Here is a 15,764-nt window from a genome sequence, read left to right as displayed (position 1 = left end):
GTCCTCAAGTTTCGTCCACAATACAGCATATGGATTGCCTTCTTTTTAAGGCTAACGTTCCATCGATACATTTTCTGTGCATTCATCCATGAGGCATGTAGGTTGTTCCGCATCTTGGCTATTGTGAGTAATGTTGCGATGAACATGGGTGTGCAAATACCCTTCAAGATCCTGTTTCAGCTCTTTTGGATATATACCCAGAGATGGAATTACTGGATCATATATATAGCTCTACCACTGAATGTTTGGAGGAGCCTCCGTACTGTTTACCGTAGCAGTGACACCATTTCACAGTCACCCCAACAGTGCACGAGAGGTCTGGGTTCTCAACGTGCTCACCCGTGCTTGTTGTTTTCATCATTTTTGGTGGTAGCCATCCTAACAGATACAAAATAATACCTCGTCTTAGTTTTTATTTCCCTAATGATTAGTGACGTTAGCATCTTTTCATATGCTTGTTGGCCCTTGGTATATATTCTTTTGGAGAAATATCTGTTCAAGTCCTTTGCCCTTTTTTTAATCAGGTAGTTTTTGTTGTTACTGAGTTGTAGGATTTCCTGTACATATTGTGAATATTAACTCCCTTCTCAGATACACGGTTGTGAATATTTTCCCACTCCCTAGGATGCCCTCACGGGGTTGCCTTTTAACAGCCCAGGACTGACTCTTGTTTTACAGCCTCTCTTAAATTTGACTCTGGTAATTCACACCAGTCCCTGTCTTCATCTTGATTCTTGCTCATCCCTGACTCTAGGCTTCCGTTTTGACCATTCTGCCCTTCCATATTCTCCGAGCTATCTTTACTGACTAACCCTGACTTCCGCCCCCCATGAGCTCTGCTTTCCTAATGTCTTAACAAATGGTGATTTTAAAATACAGGTGTATGTATATTTGGTAAAAGACCAGGAAAAAGGGACAGTCTCTTCTAAATAAATGGAATACTGTGAAGGAGAGGTTGAAATCAGTAGGTCCTTAGTTAAAACTTTGAAATGAGAAAATATTCCTTTTAGAGGCTTATGGGAAGCAAGTTATTTTGAGTGGATACATTTGGGGAGTGTGCGGGATGATAGTTGTAGTTGTCATAAGATATGTAAGTGTGTCCCAAAGTCCTACAGCTCTTGGCCTACTCATCAAACTGGAAACTAACTTTAGATAGAAAACATCATGGTTCTTGCTGGGTGAACCAATAAATTTCACATTTACTAAAATAGAGCTAAAATAAGTGGTGGCATGTTCTGATTGGCCAAACATAATGTAAAGTTTATTTCCTAGCAAATAATGAAAGATCGGTGGATGAATGTTGGTCACGAGGAAGAAGAGCTAAAGCCGTATGCTGAGCCTGAACCAGATTTCAATGACATGAAAAGAATAGGTAAGTATTTAAACACTGTGAGATGTGCTGGCCCTCTACTATAAGAGACCTGTAGTCTACCAAAATAACGTTTAAAAATATAAATAGGAAACAATTTTTATTTGAAAAATACTTGCATTGTCATCTTTTCTTTCCATCAATATACACCAAACATTACAAATTTCAAGTTTGTCCTCATATATATTATAATCTAATTCAGTTGTTGGCAACAGTAATATAAAAATTAAAATAATGTAGATGAACCTCATTCTTTTCTTTCAGCAATCCCTAACAGGAGGAATGACTGGTTTAAGTATCAGCACTGATCAGACTGATAAGTATCAGCAGCACATAGCATGTATTTTACCGAAAACATGGAGGCACTTGAGCTGAAGGGGTGAACACTTCGGCTCTCCCTTTCGATTTTCCAGTGTCTCAGTAGGGTGCTTCCTCCCACACCCAGCCGGCGCTCTGCTTCCAACCTGTTCTCTGCATTTCTCTCTCCGTTACCAAAGCCATCACAGACTCACCACTGAGTCATCTCCGCTGTGCCCCTCTCTGACTTGAGAGCAGAGGGACCGGGATGGCGGGGGAGGGGGAGTGCTTGCTATTCTCGGGTGTTTGGAATCCAATCAGAACAACTGTGGAACTCAAGCCTTCCAAAGAAGAGTCAACCTGCCTTCAGATCAGAAAGCAGAAATTGTTAAGAGATGAGAGAAACCACTCCATGCGTGGCTGAGAGTGTGTTAAGAGAGAAAGAGAGAGAAGGGACTTTGTGTGTGTCACAGATAGTGTGTCTCTGGCTGGACAAAGGCGTTCAACTCAAGAACGTGTTGGGTGCTGAGAAGCGCACTAGGCGCTTGAGTGTGGTCCCGTGATTCAGATAGTGTCTGCGTGAAAAATTGTCACGTATAGGATCAAAATATGCAGTATCTGTATATTAATAATCCAGAAGTTTTTATAGTTAATGTTACACTTTAACATTTCAGAAATTAGCTTTCATATTTTATCTTGGTAAACTTGCTTACGTTTGTTGGTTTGTTTACGAAAATAAACCCATTTTCAGAAAATCTGCTTTTTTTTTTATTTCTAGACATCATGGTCACCATGGGTTTTGCACGAGATGAGATTAATGACGCCTTAATAAATCAGAAATATGATGAAGTTATGGCTACTTACATTCTTCTAGGTAGAAAACCACCTGAAGTAAGTTCTTTACCTTTTTAGATTGATGTTCATTGTATCTTGAGACAAGTGACAGCTAAGATATAATCTTAGCACCTTTATTCTGTGTGGTATCAAAAATAATGTGAAGACCCTAACATTGTTACTTTCAGAATTCATACTCAAGATGCTAAGTTACAAACTGGTTTCATTTCCAAGTACCAGGGGAGATTCTGCTAGGAAAGAGCAGACCAAGTGCCTTGCTTAGCTCTGACGCTAGACACACAGTCTAGTCACTGAGATGAGTTCTCCTAGATTTGTGTCTCCAAAAGCAGCAGGCCTGCCAAAGGTAACATGGTCATTCTGGGTGTACAAAAAAACACAGTGACCGAAACAGAGAAAGGGGCAACATGTATCTAAACGTAACATAAAACAAAACATACATCTGAATTGATTTAAAAAGATGGGAGTAGGAAAAGGCTGTGTGGTGATATTTTGCCTTGGAGAACATCAGGCGGCTTTGATACGAGCAGTTGGGAATTCTCAAGGCCAGGAGAGATCTATAGTAAGGAGATAGATTCAGGAAAACACTGTGTACAGATGGTGGTTGAACCATAAAAGCAAATGATCCTTTGGGACAGCAAATATAAAGGTATAAATTGAGAGTCAAGAACAGAGCCGAGCGCATGGACAGTTTGTTAACAATTAGACATCTGTGGAAGGCATTTTATAGAATAGGCTGAAATTATTTTTAATTAGATAGTAACTGTTAGTGAAGCAGTACATTCAGCTGACATTCATTGAATCTGTTCTGTCCTGGAAACGATGCTGTGGACTGTGACCAGGGAGATGAGAACGTCTGTGCTCTCGAGGAGCCCTGGGTCTGGAGGGGAGAGGCCCAGGCAGCAGTGTGCCTGGGCAGGGCAGGCACGGGGAACCCTGGGACACAGAGGAGGACAGGCACCCACAGCAGGTAGATTCAACAGGATGCGGTAACCTGTTGAAAGGAGGATGAGAGAGACCCTCAGGTTTCTAGCATGGGTGACTGGTTTTGTAAGGTGTATTTGGCAGGATATGAAAAGAGTGGATTTCAAGGGGAGGATGGGAAGGTCGTTCTGTTTGTTATAGTTGAACTTGAGATTCCTGTTGGGTGGAGCCATTCAGGATACACAGGTCTGGCTTGGAGGCAGTGACTCAAGCAGCACTGGTAGGTTTGGGAGCTGTCATCAGAGGAGCACACGCACCTGCAGCTGTTCTAAGGACTTCACTCGCTAATTCCTCTGACCCTCTCTGGCCCTACCAAGTGGGTACCGTTATTCCGGAGGAGGACAGGAGTCTCAGTGGAGGCACTAATAGTCAGAGAAGTGATATCAAAGAAGCCAAATCAAGAGAATTTTAAGAAGTGGGAAATAGTAGAAATGATTATTTCTAACGTCTTTGACCTGTTTCTACTTAGCTTTTAGATTTCACTCCTGAGATCTTTAATTTTCCTATTAATTTAAACATAAAGGAGGCACTAGCATTACAAGTATAGAACCCAGCCCAAGTGTGAGTTAAAATGAAGCTTGAATTGTATGGAGTATAAACTAATGAGGCTACTCTAAGTAGGAAGGGCCTGAACTTTGGAGCCAGGTCCACCGGGTTTGAGTCCCCGCCCCTCCTCCATCCCAGCACAGCTGTGGACGGCGGTGCTGCTCAGGCACGCCCCTTCGTTCCTGTGTACTTCAGATCCCTGGTCCATGACATGAGGATAATCACAGTGCTTAGCTCTGAGGGTCATCGGGAGGGTTGAATGAACTGATACTTCCACAGCGCTTAGAACAGTTCCTGGCACATTACTGTGTGGTCTGTGTTCTCTATTACCAGTTTCATCATCAGTATTACTTTGCTTTTTGCCGTTAGTATCTTTACACATGAATTTAGATTTCCCATTGGGATGCCACTGATTCAGTGAGAAGTTTGCCAGCACAAACGTCTTTTGCGTTACGAGGAGAAGGGGTAGCGTATCAACCCCCGATTTACCATGCTTATCCAAATAGATGCAATTTCTTAATCAGAGCCAGTAAAACAAATTTTGCACTGTAAATACGGTAGAAGATGTGTGTGTGGAGTTAAAATTTTAGATTTTATCCTAAGTTTGAATACCCGCTATGCCTGAGTTTGAATCCCAAAGATGTCCCTCGATTCTCTTCACTGCAGGTTTTCCATCTGTAAAGTTGAGGTTAATAAACATCTGCATTGTTGTCGTGACTAAACGAAGGAACGTCTAGAGAGAGCTTACTTGGCAGGGGTGCCTCTTATATAATAACCTTTCACTAATTGGTAGCTATTATTTGGTGTTTGGACTAAACTGAGGATCCAAAGCCATTTGTACGGGATCGCAGAAGAGTGCGTGCACTCATGGAAGCAGATAGCCACTTCCTTCCCTCCCTGGTCGCCGCCAGCTTGCGGTTCAGTTCTGATGACTCTTCGTGTGGCTTGGAATAGATTAGAACGTCAATCAAGAATGCATATTGTTTGCATGAACATTTTTATTTTAAAATCTTTGTGCAGGGGCGCCTGGGTGGCTCAGTCAGTTAAGCGTCTGCCTTCAGCTCAGGTCATGATCCCGGGGTCCTGGGATCCAGTCCAGAGTTGGGCTCCCTGCTCAGCAGGGAGTCCGCTTCTCCCTCTCCTTTGCCCCTCCCCCTCCCCCAGCCCCCCCGCTCGTGCTCTCTCGCTCACTCTCTCTCTCTCAGATAAATAAATTAAATCTTTGTGTGCTGTCTTCTTATAGTTTGAAGGCGGTGAATCGTTGTCCAGCGGAAGCTTGTGTCAGAGGTCACGGCCCAGCAGTGACCTGAACAACAGCAGCCTTCAGTCCCCTGCCCACCTGAAGGTCCAGCGGAGCATCTCCGCAAACCAGAAGCAGCGGCGTTTCAGTGATCACGGTGGGAAAGTCCAATAAGTGAAAAAACAGCCCAGTCCTACCCGAACTTGGGTTTACTGAGCATTATACATTCACGTCTTTATGTGCTTGTGACATCTGGTATCACAGATTTATATTATTGCATGATTAATATAATCCCCTTTTCAGGGACTGACCTAATTTTTGTAATCAAACAGTTTAATGTTAGTTCCAGGTATAAAATATGCAAATAAAGGTATTTTTAATTTAGAGTTTTTTGTTTGTGAGGAGAACCTGTGTCAGCTGACTTTCTGCTAATCACACTCTGTAATTTTGTTATAGCTGGTCCCTCCATCCCCCCGGCGGTATCATATACCAAAAGGCCTCAGGCCAACAGCGTGGAAAGTGAACAGAAAGAGGAGTGGGACAAAGACCTCGCTCGTAAACTTGGCAGCACAACGGTTGGATCAAAGAGCGAGATGACTGCGAGCCCTCTTGTGGGACCAGAAAGGAAAAAATCTTCAACGATTCCAAGTGTGAGTAAATAGTCCGGCATCTCGCAGTTTGTTGTGGTTATTTGTTGTCAGATTTGTTTTTTGTACAGTCTTTGAAAAACTTTATATCCTTTTCTAAAAACACGTTTCAACATTTTAAAGTGAGTCATGCACTTAAATAACATGCAAAGGAGGCCAGGCTTCTCATGGTTGCATTTTAAGAACAAAAATATAAAATATGAATTCTCAAAATAACACTTACCTCAAAATAAGGTTTAAAAACCTCACTATAAAATGGTACATTAAACTTTCCTGCCTCATTTTCCCTGTTTGTAATATTTACTTAAAACTCTAGTGGTAAGTGGCTCAATGAAGGCAGACTCCATTAATGGTAAATTCATAAAGTTAGCCCACATTATTCACTTAAAACAGCAGGTTTGTAGGGGTGCCTGGATCAATTAGTTGGGCATCTGACTCTTGATTTCAGCTCAGATCATGATCTCTGAGTCCTGGGATCGCACCCCACATCGGGCTCCCTGCTCAGAGGGGAGTCTGCTTGCTCTCTCTCCCTCTGCCTCTTCTACTCGTGCTCTTTCTCCCTCTCTCTCTAAAATAATAAATCTTAAACATAAACACAAAAACCCAGCAAATTGTAGAAGTTATATAATGGGAACTAGAAGATAGGTTGAAGCCTTCTCTTGTAAGATAGCAGGAAAGAATAAAGAAAAATATAAAAGAAAACTAAGATATACTAAGGATAGAAGTAGAATTGGAAACATCTAGATAATAGGAGTTTAGAAGGGAAAGGGCACACAGTGGAAGAAATATTTGAAGAAATAATAACAAGGACAAATGAAAAAAAACTTAGTATTAGAAAGACTCAGGGAGGCATGTGGGTGGCTCAGTCGGTTAAGCATCAAGTGTTGATTTCAGCTCAGATCATGATCTTAGGGTCACGAGATCAAGCCCTGCATCTGGCTCTGCTCAGCGGGGAGTCTGCTTGGGATTCTCTCTCCCTCTGTCCCTCCCCAGCTCGCTCACTCATTCTCTCAAATAAATAAATAAATAAGACTCAGAAAGCCAGAAGGAAAATCTACTCCTGCACTCCTTAAAGTGGAACATATACATTCCAAAAACAAAGTGAAAACTTCTAGAAAGTTCCCAGGATGAGACAGCAGATGACCTTAACAGGAACAAAATTCAGACTGACCTCAAATTTCTCAACAGTAGCGTGGATTCAGGGAGGTAAGTGAACAGTGTTTTTTAAGTACTAAAAGAAAATCACATTGAACCCAGAATTTTACATCTAGCCTAACTGTCATTTAAATGTGAAGGTATGATAAGCATATTCTTAGGCATAAAATATGTCCACGGCCTTGTTACATAGGGACCCATTCATTAACACTGTATGGTTTGAGGACGCTGCGCTCTTGTAGGAAGAGAAGTGGACCTGGAGTGGTGCCATAAAACATACAGAGTTGAAAGTGATCAGGTAAATTACTCAGGTGTGTATCTGGTAGCGTACACACAAACAAAGAAAAAAACAATGAAAATTCAGAACCGACGTACTGGACACTATCCAGGAAGTAGGGATGGGGTGAAGGTTTCCTAAGCAAACATGAGTTCAGGGACTTAAGGGCAAACAACGTAAGAATAAACATAGAATTTATAACTTTTAAACCAACAGAAGAAAAAAAAATTGAGCCTATGGAAAGTAGGAAAAGAGAAGAAAAGGAAAAAAATACCAGAAAGCCTAACACAACCTTAATTGCAAGTGATTTAAACTCCCGAGCACACACTGTTTTATGTACTTCATTGAAAATGTATCTTTTTAAAATACGTGATTTGATTATCGCCTCCTAGACTCCAAAATGGGTGTACATGCCCATTTTCAGAACTGTTAAGTATAACCCCTTTACCTGCCAACTGATCTGTTTGGAAATGATTTAATTTTCATAGTGTCTAAGACATCAATTTTCCTAGGCAGGCCATCATTTTCCTTTATCTAAACATTAGCCAGAGGACAATTTCTGGAGCATCGTCACCCCACAACACAGAAAGAAAGAATTTGGTCCCCTATTTTCTGCCACTTGCTATAGCAAGCTGGCCTTCATCTCAGGCTGATCTTATCTTCCCACGGATTTACTCAGCTGCCTATTTCCTGTCTTTATGTGGTGCTCTTGTCTGAAGGTCCCACCCGACATTATGAAAATGCCATTTCTCCAGATCATTTCAAGCCCGTCTCCTGGATCCAGCCTCCTGTGACTGAAGGCTCCAGATCTCATCAGTTTTTCTGATTGTTGTATCACGTCGTTTAGCCCTTAGTTGTACGCTGTCTTGTCTCATCTGCTGTTGCTTCCCCGTGTAAACCTTATCTCCCCTTATTTATAATCCCCTGTTGTATGTCGACACGGTGGCTTCCTCAGAATCAGTGCTGAGGCACTTCGTGGCTATTCCAAGCATATTTATTAATTTAAAGAAGGCATAAAAACTAAGACATTGGTTTAAATTCCAATTAATCATGCCACACGTATTAATCATCTTTAGGAAAAAAAAATAAGCCAGAAGATTCTGGTAGAAAAATTTTGTTCTGAGCCACTTAGTACTAAATTTATCTCAATTTACTGTATTAATTTTGACAATGTGGGAAACCAAAATAATATATCTTGTATAATTTTAACAGTTCAGAAGTGTCTCAAGTAAAATTAATAGTTTACCCTTTCCTATCCCTTACCTTCTATGCTCAGCTTTCAGTATAACTAGTATTATCATTTGGGATGAATTCCTTTATGGGTTTTCCTTTTTAAAGAAAACATAAATGAATATGTACATACAGGATTTATTTTTTTATAAAAATGAGATAATACTATAGCTGTTACATCTTAATTTTTCTCACTTAAAATATTATCGAGTCGTTTTACATCAGAACACTTAGATCTGTAATCTTAAGACCTGCACATTATTTCATCTGTATTAATAGACACGTGTATCATAACTTTTCAGCTATTTATGGGGTATTCCAAGTTTGCAGTTTTTCAGAATATTCATTCTTGCACACTTAGGTTATTATTGTATTTCTGTTATGCACATTCTCAGAAGTTTGGTTTCTGGGTGACATGTTTAACCTCAGGTGGCTCATCCCACTCCTCAGTTTGTGTGGCCCGTGGTCCCCCGAGTGTGTAAGCCTCCATCCTCACTCCCATCCCGGCTCCGGGGACCCAGCGCTAATGTGTGCTAATGGACGCTCCTGGCTATGCGTGTGTCCTTGGAATATGCATATTTAAATTTTTAATAAATACTGCTGGGGCAATTTTAATGGTTGGAATAATTAGAGAGTAATTATATCTCCATGAGCTCATCAACAACTGGATATTATCGATCTTTAAAATCTTTGCCTGAAGGGCAAAAACCAAAAAAGTATATCCTTTTGTTTTTAATTTGCATTTCCCAGACTGTGGGTGACATTGATGGCGTGGCCCGCAGAGCGGAAAATGTTTGTCATTTGACTCCTCACAGAAAAAGTTTGCCGACCCCAAACTGCAAAAGCCAAATACGCAGCTTTAATCCCTTTTCTTTGAGGTAATGTTCAGAAGGAAGGAACTTGAGCACTTATAATCCAGACTCTGTCATATTATAAAGTATTGACTGAAAAAATAGACATTTTACCAGTGACTCTATTACTTGTCTATAAATGGAGTATACTAGAAAATATGTAATCCACTCAAATGGCATGTTATGGCTTTTCAGTTGTAAGTTTTTATTTAAATCCCAGTTAGTTAACATACAGTGAGTGTAATACTAGTTTCAGGTGTGCGATGGAGCGATTCAGCACTTCCATACGTCACCCGGGGCTTGAATCCCCATTACCTGTTTCACCGAACCCCCCCTCCACCTCCCCTCTGGTGGCTTTTGACTTTCTGATGGAGAAATAAACAATACCCTTAAGATGCATAGATAACTTAGTAGGTGATACAGCTTAACAGTGTTTTTAATGTTTATAAAATCAGGAGCCTTTTTAAACCAATAGTAAAAGCTCTTACTTGTACGTAGGATTCTGTTAACAGTATGACTTAACATTAGTCTACCATATGACTTAAGGGTGATGTTGAGAGTGCGGGGGGCGTGGGGCAGTTCTGAGGTAAGTAGTTAACTAGATATCATGGTTGGTGAAATTTGTTGGTGGTCGGAATCATCTGTTTTATTGTTCATCACCCACAACATTACAGACTCTAAATGATGGGAGTGTTTCTATTTGTGAGAGACCTTAGTCTTTCTGCAGTAATATGCAGGAAGAGCAAGCTTACCATTTTTCCCTTCAAGAAATTCCCATCCAGGGGCGCCTGGGTAGCACAGTGGTTAAGTGTCTGCCTTCGGCTCTGGGCGTGATCCTAGCGTTATGGGATCGAGCCCCACATCAGGCTCTTCCGCTATGAGCCTGCTTCTTCCTCTCCCACTCCCCCTGCTTGTGTTCCCTCTCTTGCTGGCTGTCTCTGTCTCTGTCGAGTGAATAAATAAATAAAATCTTTTAAAAAAAAAAGAAAAGAAAGAAATTCCCATTCAAAGATTTTGCATGTAGGAGTTAATGGTAAGCTCTTGGCTAGCCTAGAAACTCGGAAGCCAAGTGATGAGTTTTAAAGATGCAGATGTGTTATGCTATTCTTTCATCAAAAAGACAGTAAAACTTGTTAATTTGTTTTTCAATATTATTTATCACATATGTAAATAATACAAAATATAAAATTTTGCATCCTATAAAAAATACTATTAATCACCTTTTTTTAAAAAACAAGAAGGAGATACTTGTTCTTTCAGGGAGACGCAAAGGCTGAGAATGCTATAATTATAATATAAAACATTTTCATAAAAATTATAATGTAATTATATAAAATGCAGTCACTTTAGTACAGCCCAGAGAAGTTGTCTACACAGGGCTGGCTTCTTGGGAAATGCAGAAAAGTGTGCATATCCACTTTAGGGAAGTTGCCGTCTGAGAGTTCAGGGATCTGCAAGGGTGGTTTTAGATCTAGGCCCCAAATCCTAAGCAGACAGAGCCTCACTGAAGGTCGACTCTAAAAGTTAATTTTACAGATGCATGTCTGTCACAGGGGGTCAGTGAGACTGTGTTTCTGTAACTTTTGCATGGTCGTGTCCTCAGTTTCCTGGGGGGGGGGGGGCTGCTCCACCTGCGTGTCACTGGCATCCAGGGGACCAAGGGGAGGGAGGTGGCGCGTGAGGACGGTGAACCCAGAGGCACGGTCTTGACGGAGAAACTGGTCACACCCGTCACACTTTGAGAAGCAAATGGGCAGAAACAGTTGACCAGGAATTTGTTCACGGTTAGGTTACTCATATAACAATTTAGCCAAAACGATGTAATTATCAAAAGGAAAGGTTCTTTAAGAACTTAACACAAGCTAGTTGCGTAATGGATCTCTCCATAATGAAAGCGACTTCTTTGCCTTCACTTAACGTGGACCGTGTCTTACCTAAAAAATGTTCTTAATAATCTTACTCTGTTCTGCTACATACTTTTATAGTTTTTAATTTGTTTTTTATGTAAATGGTGAAAAATTCCTTCCACCCAGGAACCTGTGCCATTGAAAACTTTGAAATCCACACTTAAATAATTTTGTTGATATGAGGCTTTTCCGCCTCTCCAAACTTAGTTGAGACATATATCTATTAACTTTCTGTTATGATTAAACAAATTTTAAGCTAGTTATGTATTTTAGAGGACCGTGAAAGCCAGATTAGCCAGAAGTAGGGAATTTTTTTTTCTGTTGGAGTAAGGATCAAACAGAAGAGCATGTATCCCTTTTGGAAATCATTCCTGTATAGTTTAGTACTAGTAACTGGTCAGGACTTCGGCAGGCACGACGGCAGGGGTTACAGATCAGTGGTTGTGTGCGTGATAAGGAGATGCTGTTCCTCTTTGCTTATTCTCTTTGCGCCAGAGCTGCTCAGCCTTGGCTCGCCTCCTGGCTAAGACCCGCAGTGACGGCATAATCTGGGGCGCTACACGCCCTCTGTGGGTGGCCGCAGCAGGGCATGCCTCTGACCCAGGAGACTTCATCTCCTTAACGTTACCGTGGGCTCTGGGGGTTCCCTGAGCAGGGGAGGACTGGCAGCCTGCAGGCCTGCGGGGGCCACTACTGTCACCGCCACAGGTTTCTGGTCTGTGATCATATTTCTTGTGGAGTTGTCCCCTGCTCCTGGTCCCATAGAGCTGCCTGTCCCACTCCCCCGCCCTTCTCCCTAGCGCCAGCGTACAGAGGAGAGAATAAAAACCCAGCTTTCTTGTTGCTTCTGAACAAGCAAGTTGCTGCTGCTGCAGGACAAGCTAAACCGTCATGAGCTTGTCATGCTTTGCCTGTCACTCCTGCCATCTAACAGAGAGAGAGGTGTGAGATTGAGCTTGTTCCTGTAAGGTTCTGATTAAGGAAATTGTACCGTAGATTTTTTTTCGAATTCCTTTGCAGCTTAAATTCATTTCTTTGACTTCCCACAACTACGGTTAGAATTTTAAGATGGATTTTTTTTCCTTCTTAAAGAGCAATGTATATCCTGGAGGTAGCATGGCAAGAAGGAACACATATGTCTGTGAAAGGACCACAGATCGGTACGCAGCATTGCAGAATGGAAAAGACAGCAGGTAACTATCACCGTGCCACGTGGTGCCCCCTTCGTTGTCGCCATGCGTTACTGCTCTTGCTAAAACACCTGTAGCTGATGGGTCAAGAGCAAAGGGACTATTGGAGGGTACAGTTGCAACAACCACTGTTACTAAGGCATCTCCCCTTCTGTACCAGAATGGAAGGATGGGAGCGTACTTTAGGAAAACGGGAGGTAAATCTCTTAACCCGAGAATTGCTGCATAAAATCTGATAGTAAATATTTCCCTGTAACAAACAAAGCAGATTATATCTTCCTAATCTGATCTTAATTTGAGTCTTATTATATACCTGCTGCCTCCTTTTTATCTTTTGCTTTACTTTTTTATTTTTGTTAGCCTTCACTTCTTACCCTTCCCTCTCCCGTCAAGCCATTATTGTATCCAAACCATGAAGGTTTTATTTTCCTTCCTCTAAAGAAATGTGGCCATCTTAACTGATCACTGAGAGCCATGGAATTCTCAACATGTTTTCTTTTAAATAACGACAAATCATATTATTTTTATTTTAAAAAATTAGCTGCTTTTCATCATGAGTTGTAAGGGCTCTTCATCCATATAGTACTAAAGGGCAGGGAGCCTGTTGTCATAAAATTCTGTTCTTAGCTCCATCCTTCATCATGTCAGTGGACTGGACAGACTGTGCTTAACATTTGTTTCCTCCCAGTTAATAGACACATACAGTAAGTGTTATTATAAGGCTACAAAGGGAAATGTGTCTTCCTCGGATATAAGATCCTTTAGGCTAGAAAAGGACTTGGGGATTGATTTCTGACTTTATTACTTTTCCTATACCAAGTCTTGTTCTGCAGCTCCTTTAACCTACGACAGTTAACCTATTGATTAATAATACGAGCTGAAAGTGTTTTGAGGATGTTTCCAGAGACAGTATTTTTTGTTGTAATTATGAATTCTTATTGTATAAGGGACAATAAACCACAGCAACACATTACATCAAACTGTGACTTTTTAGAAAGTGAAAAAGGTCTCCGATCATAAAAGTAATTTCATACCTTCTCAGGTTCACATTTTATAGAGCAAGTGTGTGCAGGATCTTTTCCATGGAAGGTGGTGGTAAATTCAGTCTGTACATTTGGTAAGAATACTGGTTTGTTAGTCACTAATAATGCCACTGATATTGATTTCTTCTACGTGTAGTCAATTGAGATTTTTAAAAATCAATTTCTTAAATTTTAGTAAACTGCAATTTCTTTTCTCTTTTACATTTCTATGGTCTTCTCAACTGTTCTCTGTCGAAAGCCTTACGGAGATGTCCGCAAGTAGCATATCTTCTGCAGGCTCTGCTGTGGCTTCCGCTGTCCCTTCAGCACGACCCCGCCACCAGAAGTCCATGTCCACTTCTGGCCATCCTATTAAAGTTACACTGCCAACCATTAAAGACGGCTCTGAAGCTTACCGGCCTGGGTAACGTGCTGGGTGCATTTCATTTAAGAACGTAGCACCATATAAAAATACATGATAAGCACCATCACATCAAGCGCTTCCTGAGAAGATTCACTGTTTGTAGCAGAGGGAAAAGTTGAATTGTAACATACACATGCCACACCCTACCTGTTTTCAAAAATGTTGCATGTGATTTAAATCATTTTCTAGAGGAATTTTCTTTAAGGATTTTGTTTTAAATCCATCCATAAAGGATTGCTGTCCAATTTGTCATTCAGGTAAATTGAAATTTTTACGGTGTAAAAACAAAAATACATGAGATTGGGAGTGGAGACCTCTGGGTAACCCTGGCTGCTGCCGGTTACTTTTTTTTTTTTTTTTTTTTTTAAATGAAATTGGCCTTTTCGCTTCTCTATCAGGGAAACAGATGATCTCAAAGAACCCTTTTAGGTTTGAAAAGATATGCCCCTTTTCCCAGTATCTGTTAGGATTTCTCAAATTCAGGAGCACGGTTAGTTAAAGGCTTGTTACATCAGTGATGTCACAGAGCATCGTGCGTCCCCGAGGCCTGCGCTGTAAACGTGACGTGGTTCCATTCAGATGCTTTTTGACGAGTAACAGCATTCATGTTCCGCATGCCGAACGGTTTAAATTAAGAGAATAGTAAAAAATATAAGCACAGCACCTCCGGTTTGGTATTACTGATTCTGAAGACTGTTTGTATCCCTGTTTCAATAACTTCTTAATTTTTAATAACTGCATTTCTGTAGAAGGCATTTCGTTTCGAACTGAAATGTTATCCCTCTCCATACAGTGATCCCCTACATAGGGTTGGTTACCCCCATGCATCTCGAATGGGGGCAGGTAAAATAGGGCCTAGGAAAGGTAGCCCTGGCAAGTTTTTGGTAGTTTTTATTTTTTGTTTTGTGTTGGTTTGTTTGGGTAGTGTTTCGAATGAGTGGAAGCTTTCTCTGCCATTATTCTGAATCACACGTCTGAATTTGTCCCCTCAGCGTGACGCAGAGAGTGCCTGCTGCCTCCCCGTCTGCTCACAGTATTAGCACCGCCACCCCCGACCGCACCCGCTTCCCCCGGGGGAGCTCCAGCCGCAGCACTTTCCACGGGGAGCAGCTCCGGGAGCGCCGCAGCGCCGCCTACAACGGGCCCCCTGCGTCCCCTTCCCACGAAACGGGCGCCTTTGCGCACGCCAGGAGGGGAACATCAACGGGTATAATAAGCAAAATAACATCCAAATTCGTTCGCAGGTCAGTACCAACGTACGGTGGTTTTTATCTTTGCGGTGATTTTCCAAAATGGTTTCATGGCATTTTACAGAAGTTTGAAGAAGAAAATCAAGGAGGACATAGAGTATTTTTCCCTAAGAGAGAGAAAAATGAGCAAGATAAGAGTTGTTAAATTCTGTAAAATAGAGTGGAAAGAGGAAAACTTGACATAAAAAATGTGTGTTTTAACAGATTATTCCCTACTCAAAAGCCTTGATTTAGAAAAAAAAAAAAGAAGAAAAGAATGAGTTTCCATTTGTCCTTTAAATAATATTTTTTAGGAATACTTTTAAATTGCTCACTAATAATATATAGTTCACCCTTTTTTTTTCTTGCTCGTGACAAGCCTCTGTACTGGAGTCACATAAGTTACTTATGTAATTTAACATCATAGAAGCTTCACATCAAAACACAGCAAACACGAAATGAATACAAGTAAACTTTTAATCACACAGAATGGTGCTCTTTCTCAAAAGTGAGCTTAAACATTGATGGGAAGTTGCTGAACCCA

At 41.1% G+C, this 15,764-nt stretch overlaps 1 protein-coding gene across 2 annotated transcripts in view; it reads left to right on the top strand.

Moving 5' to 3' along the window:
• Positions 1 to 15,764, top strand: part of MARK1 (microtubule affinity regulating kinase 1) — a 114,985-nt gene that overhangs the window by 87,918 nt on the left and 11,303 nt on the right. For both annotated transcript variants that reach the window (XM_045809639.2, XM_045809638.2), the window contains exons 10-16: positions 1,273 to 1,372; positions 2,445 to 2,557; positions 5,292 to 5,445; positions 5,745 to 5,938; positions 12,448 to 12,548; positions 13,827 to 13,991; positions 14,984 to 15,235. In XM_045809639.2, coding sequence (XP_045665595.1) covers positions 1,273 to 1,372; positions 2,445 to 2,557; positions 5,292 to 5,445; positions 5,745 to 5,938; positions 12,448 to 12,548; positions 13,827 to 13,991; positions 14,984 to 15,235 — 1,079 coding nt within the window. The remainder of the gene's footprint in view (positions 1 to 1,272; positions 1,373 to 2,444; positions 2,558 to 5,291; positions 5,446 to 5,744; positions 5,939 to 12,447; positions 12,549 to 13,826; positions 13,992 to 14,983; positions 15,236 to 15,764) is intronic.

Source organism: Ursus americanus, chromosome 2 (genome assembly GCF_024610735.1).
Source record: "Ursus americanus isolate L20-20 chromosome 2, mUrsAme1.1.p, whole genome shotgun sequence".
NCBI lineage: Eukaryota > Metazoa > Chordata > Mammalia > Carnivora > Ursidae > Ursus > Ursus americanus.
This window is presented reverse-complemented; position numbering and strand designations above follow the sequence as displayed.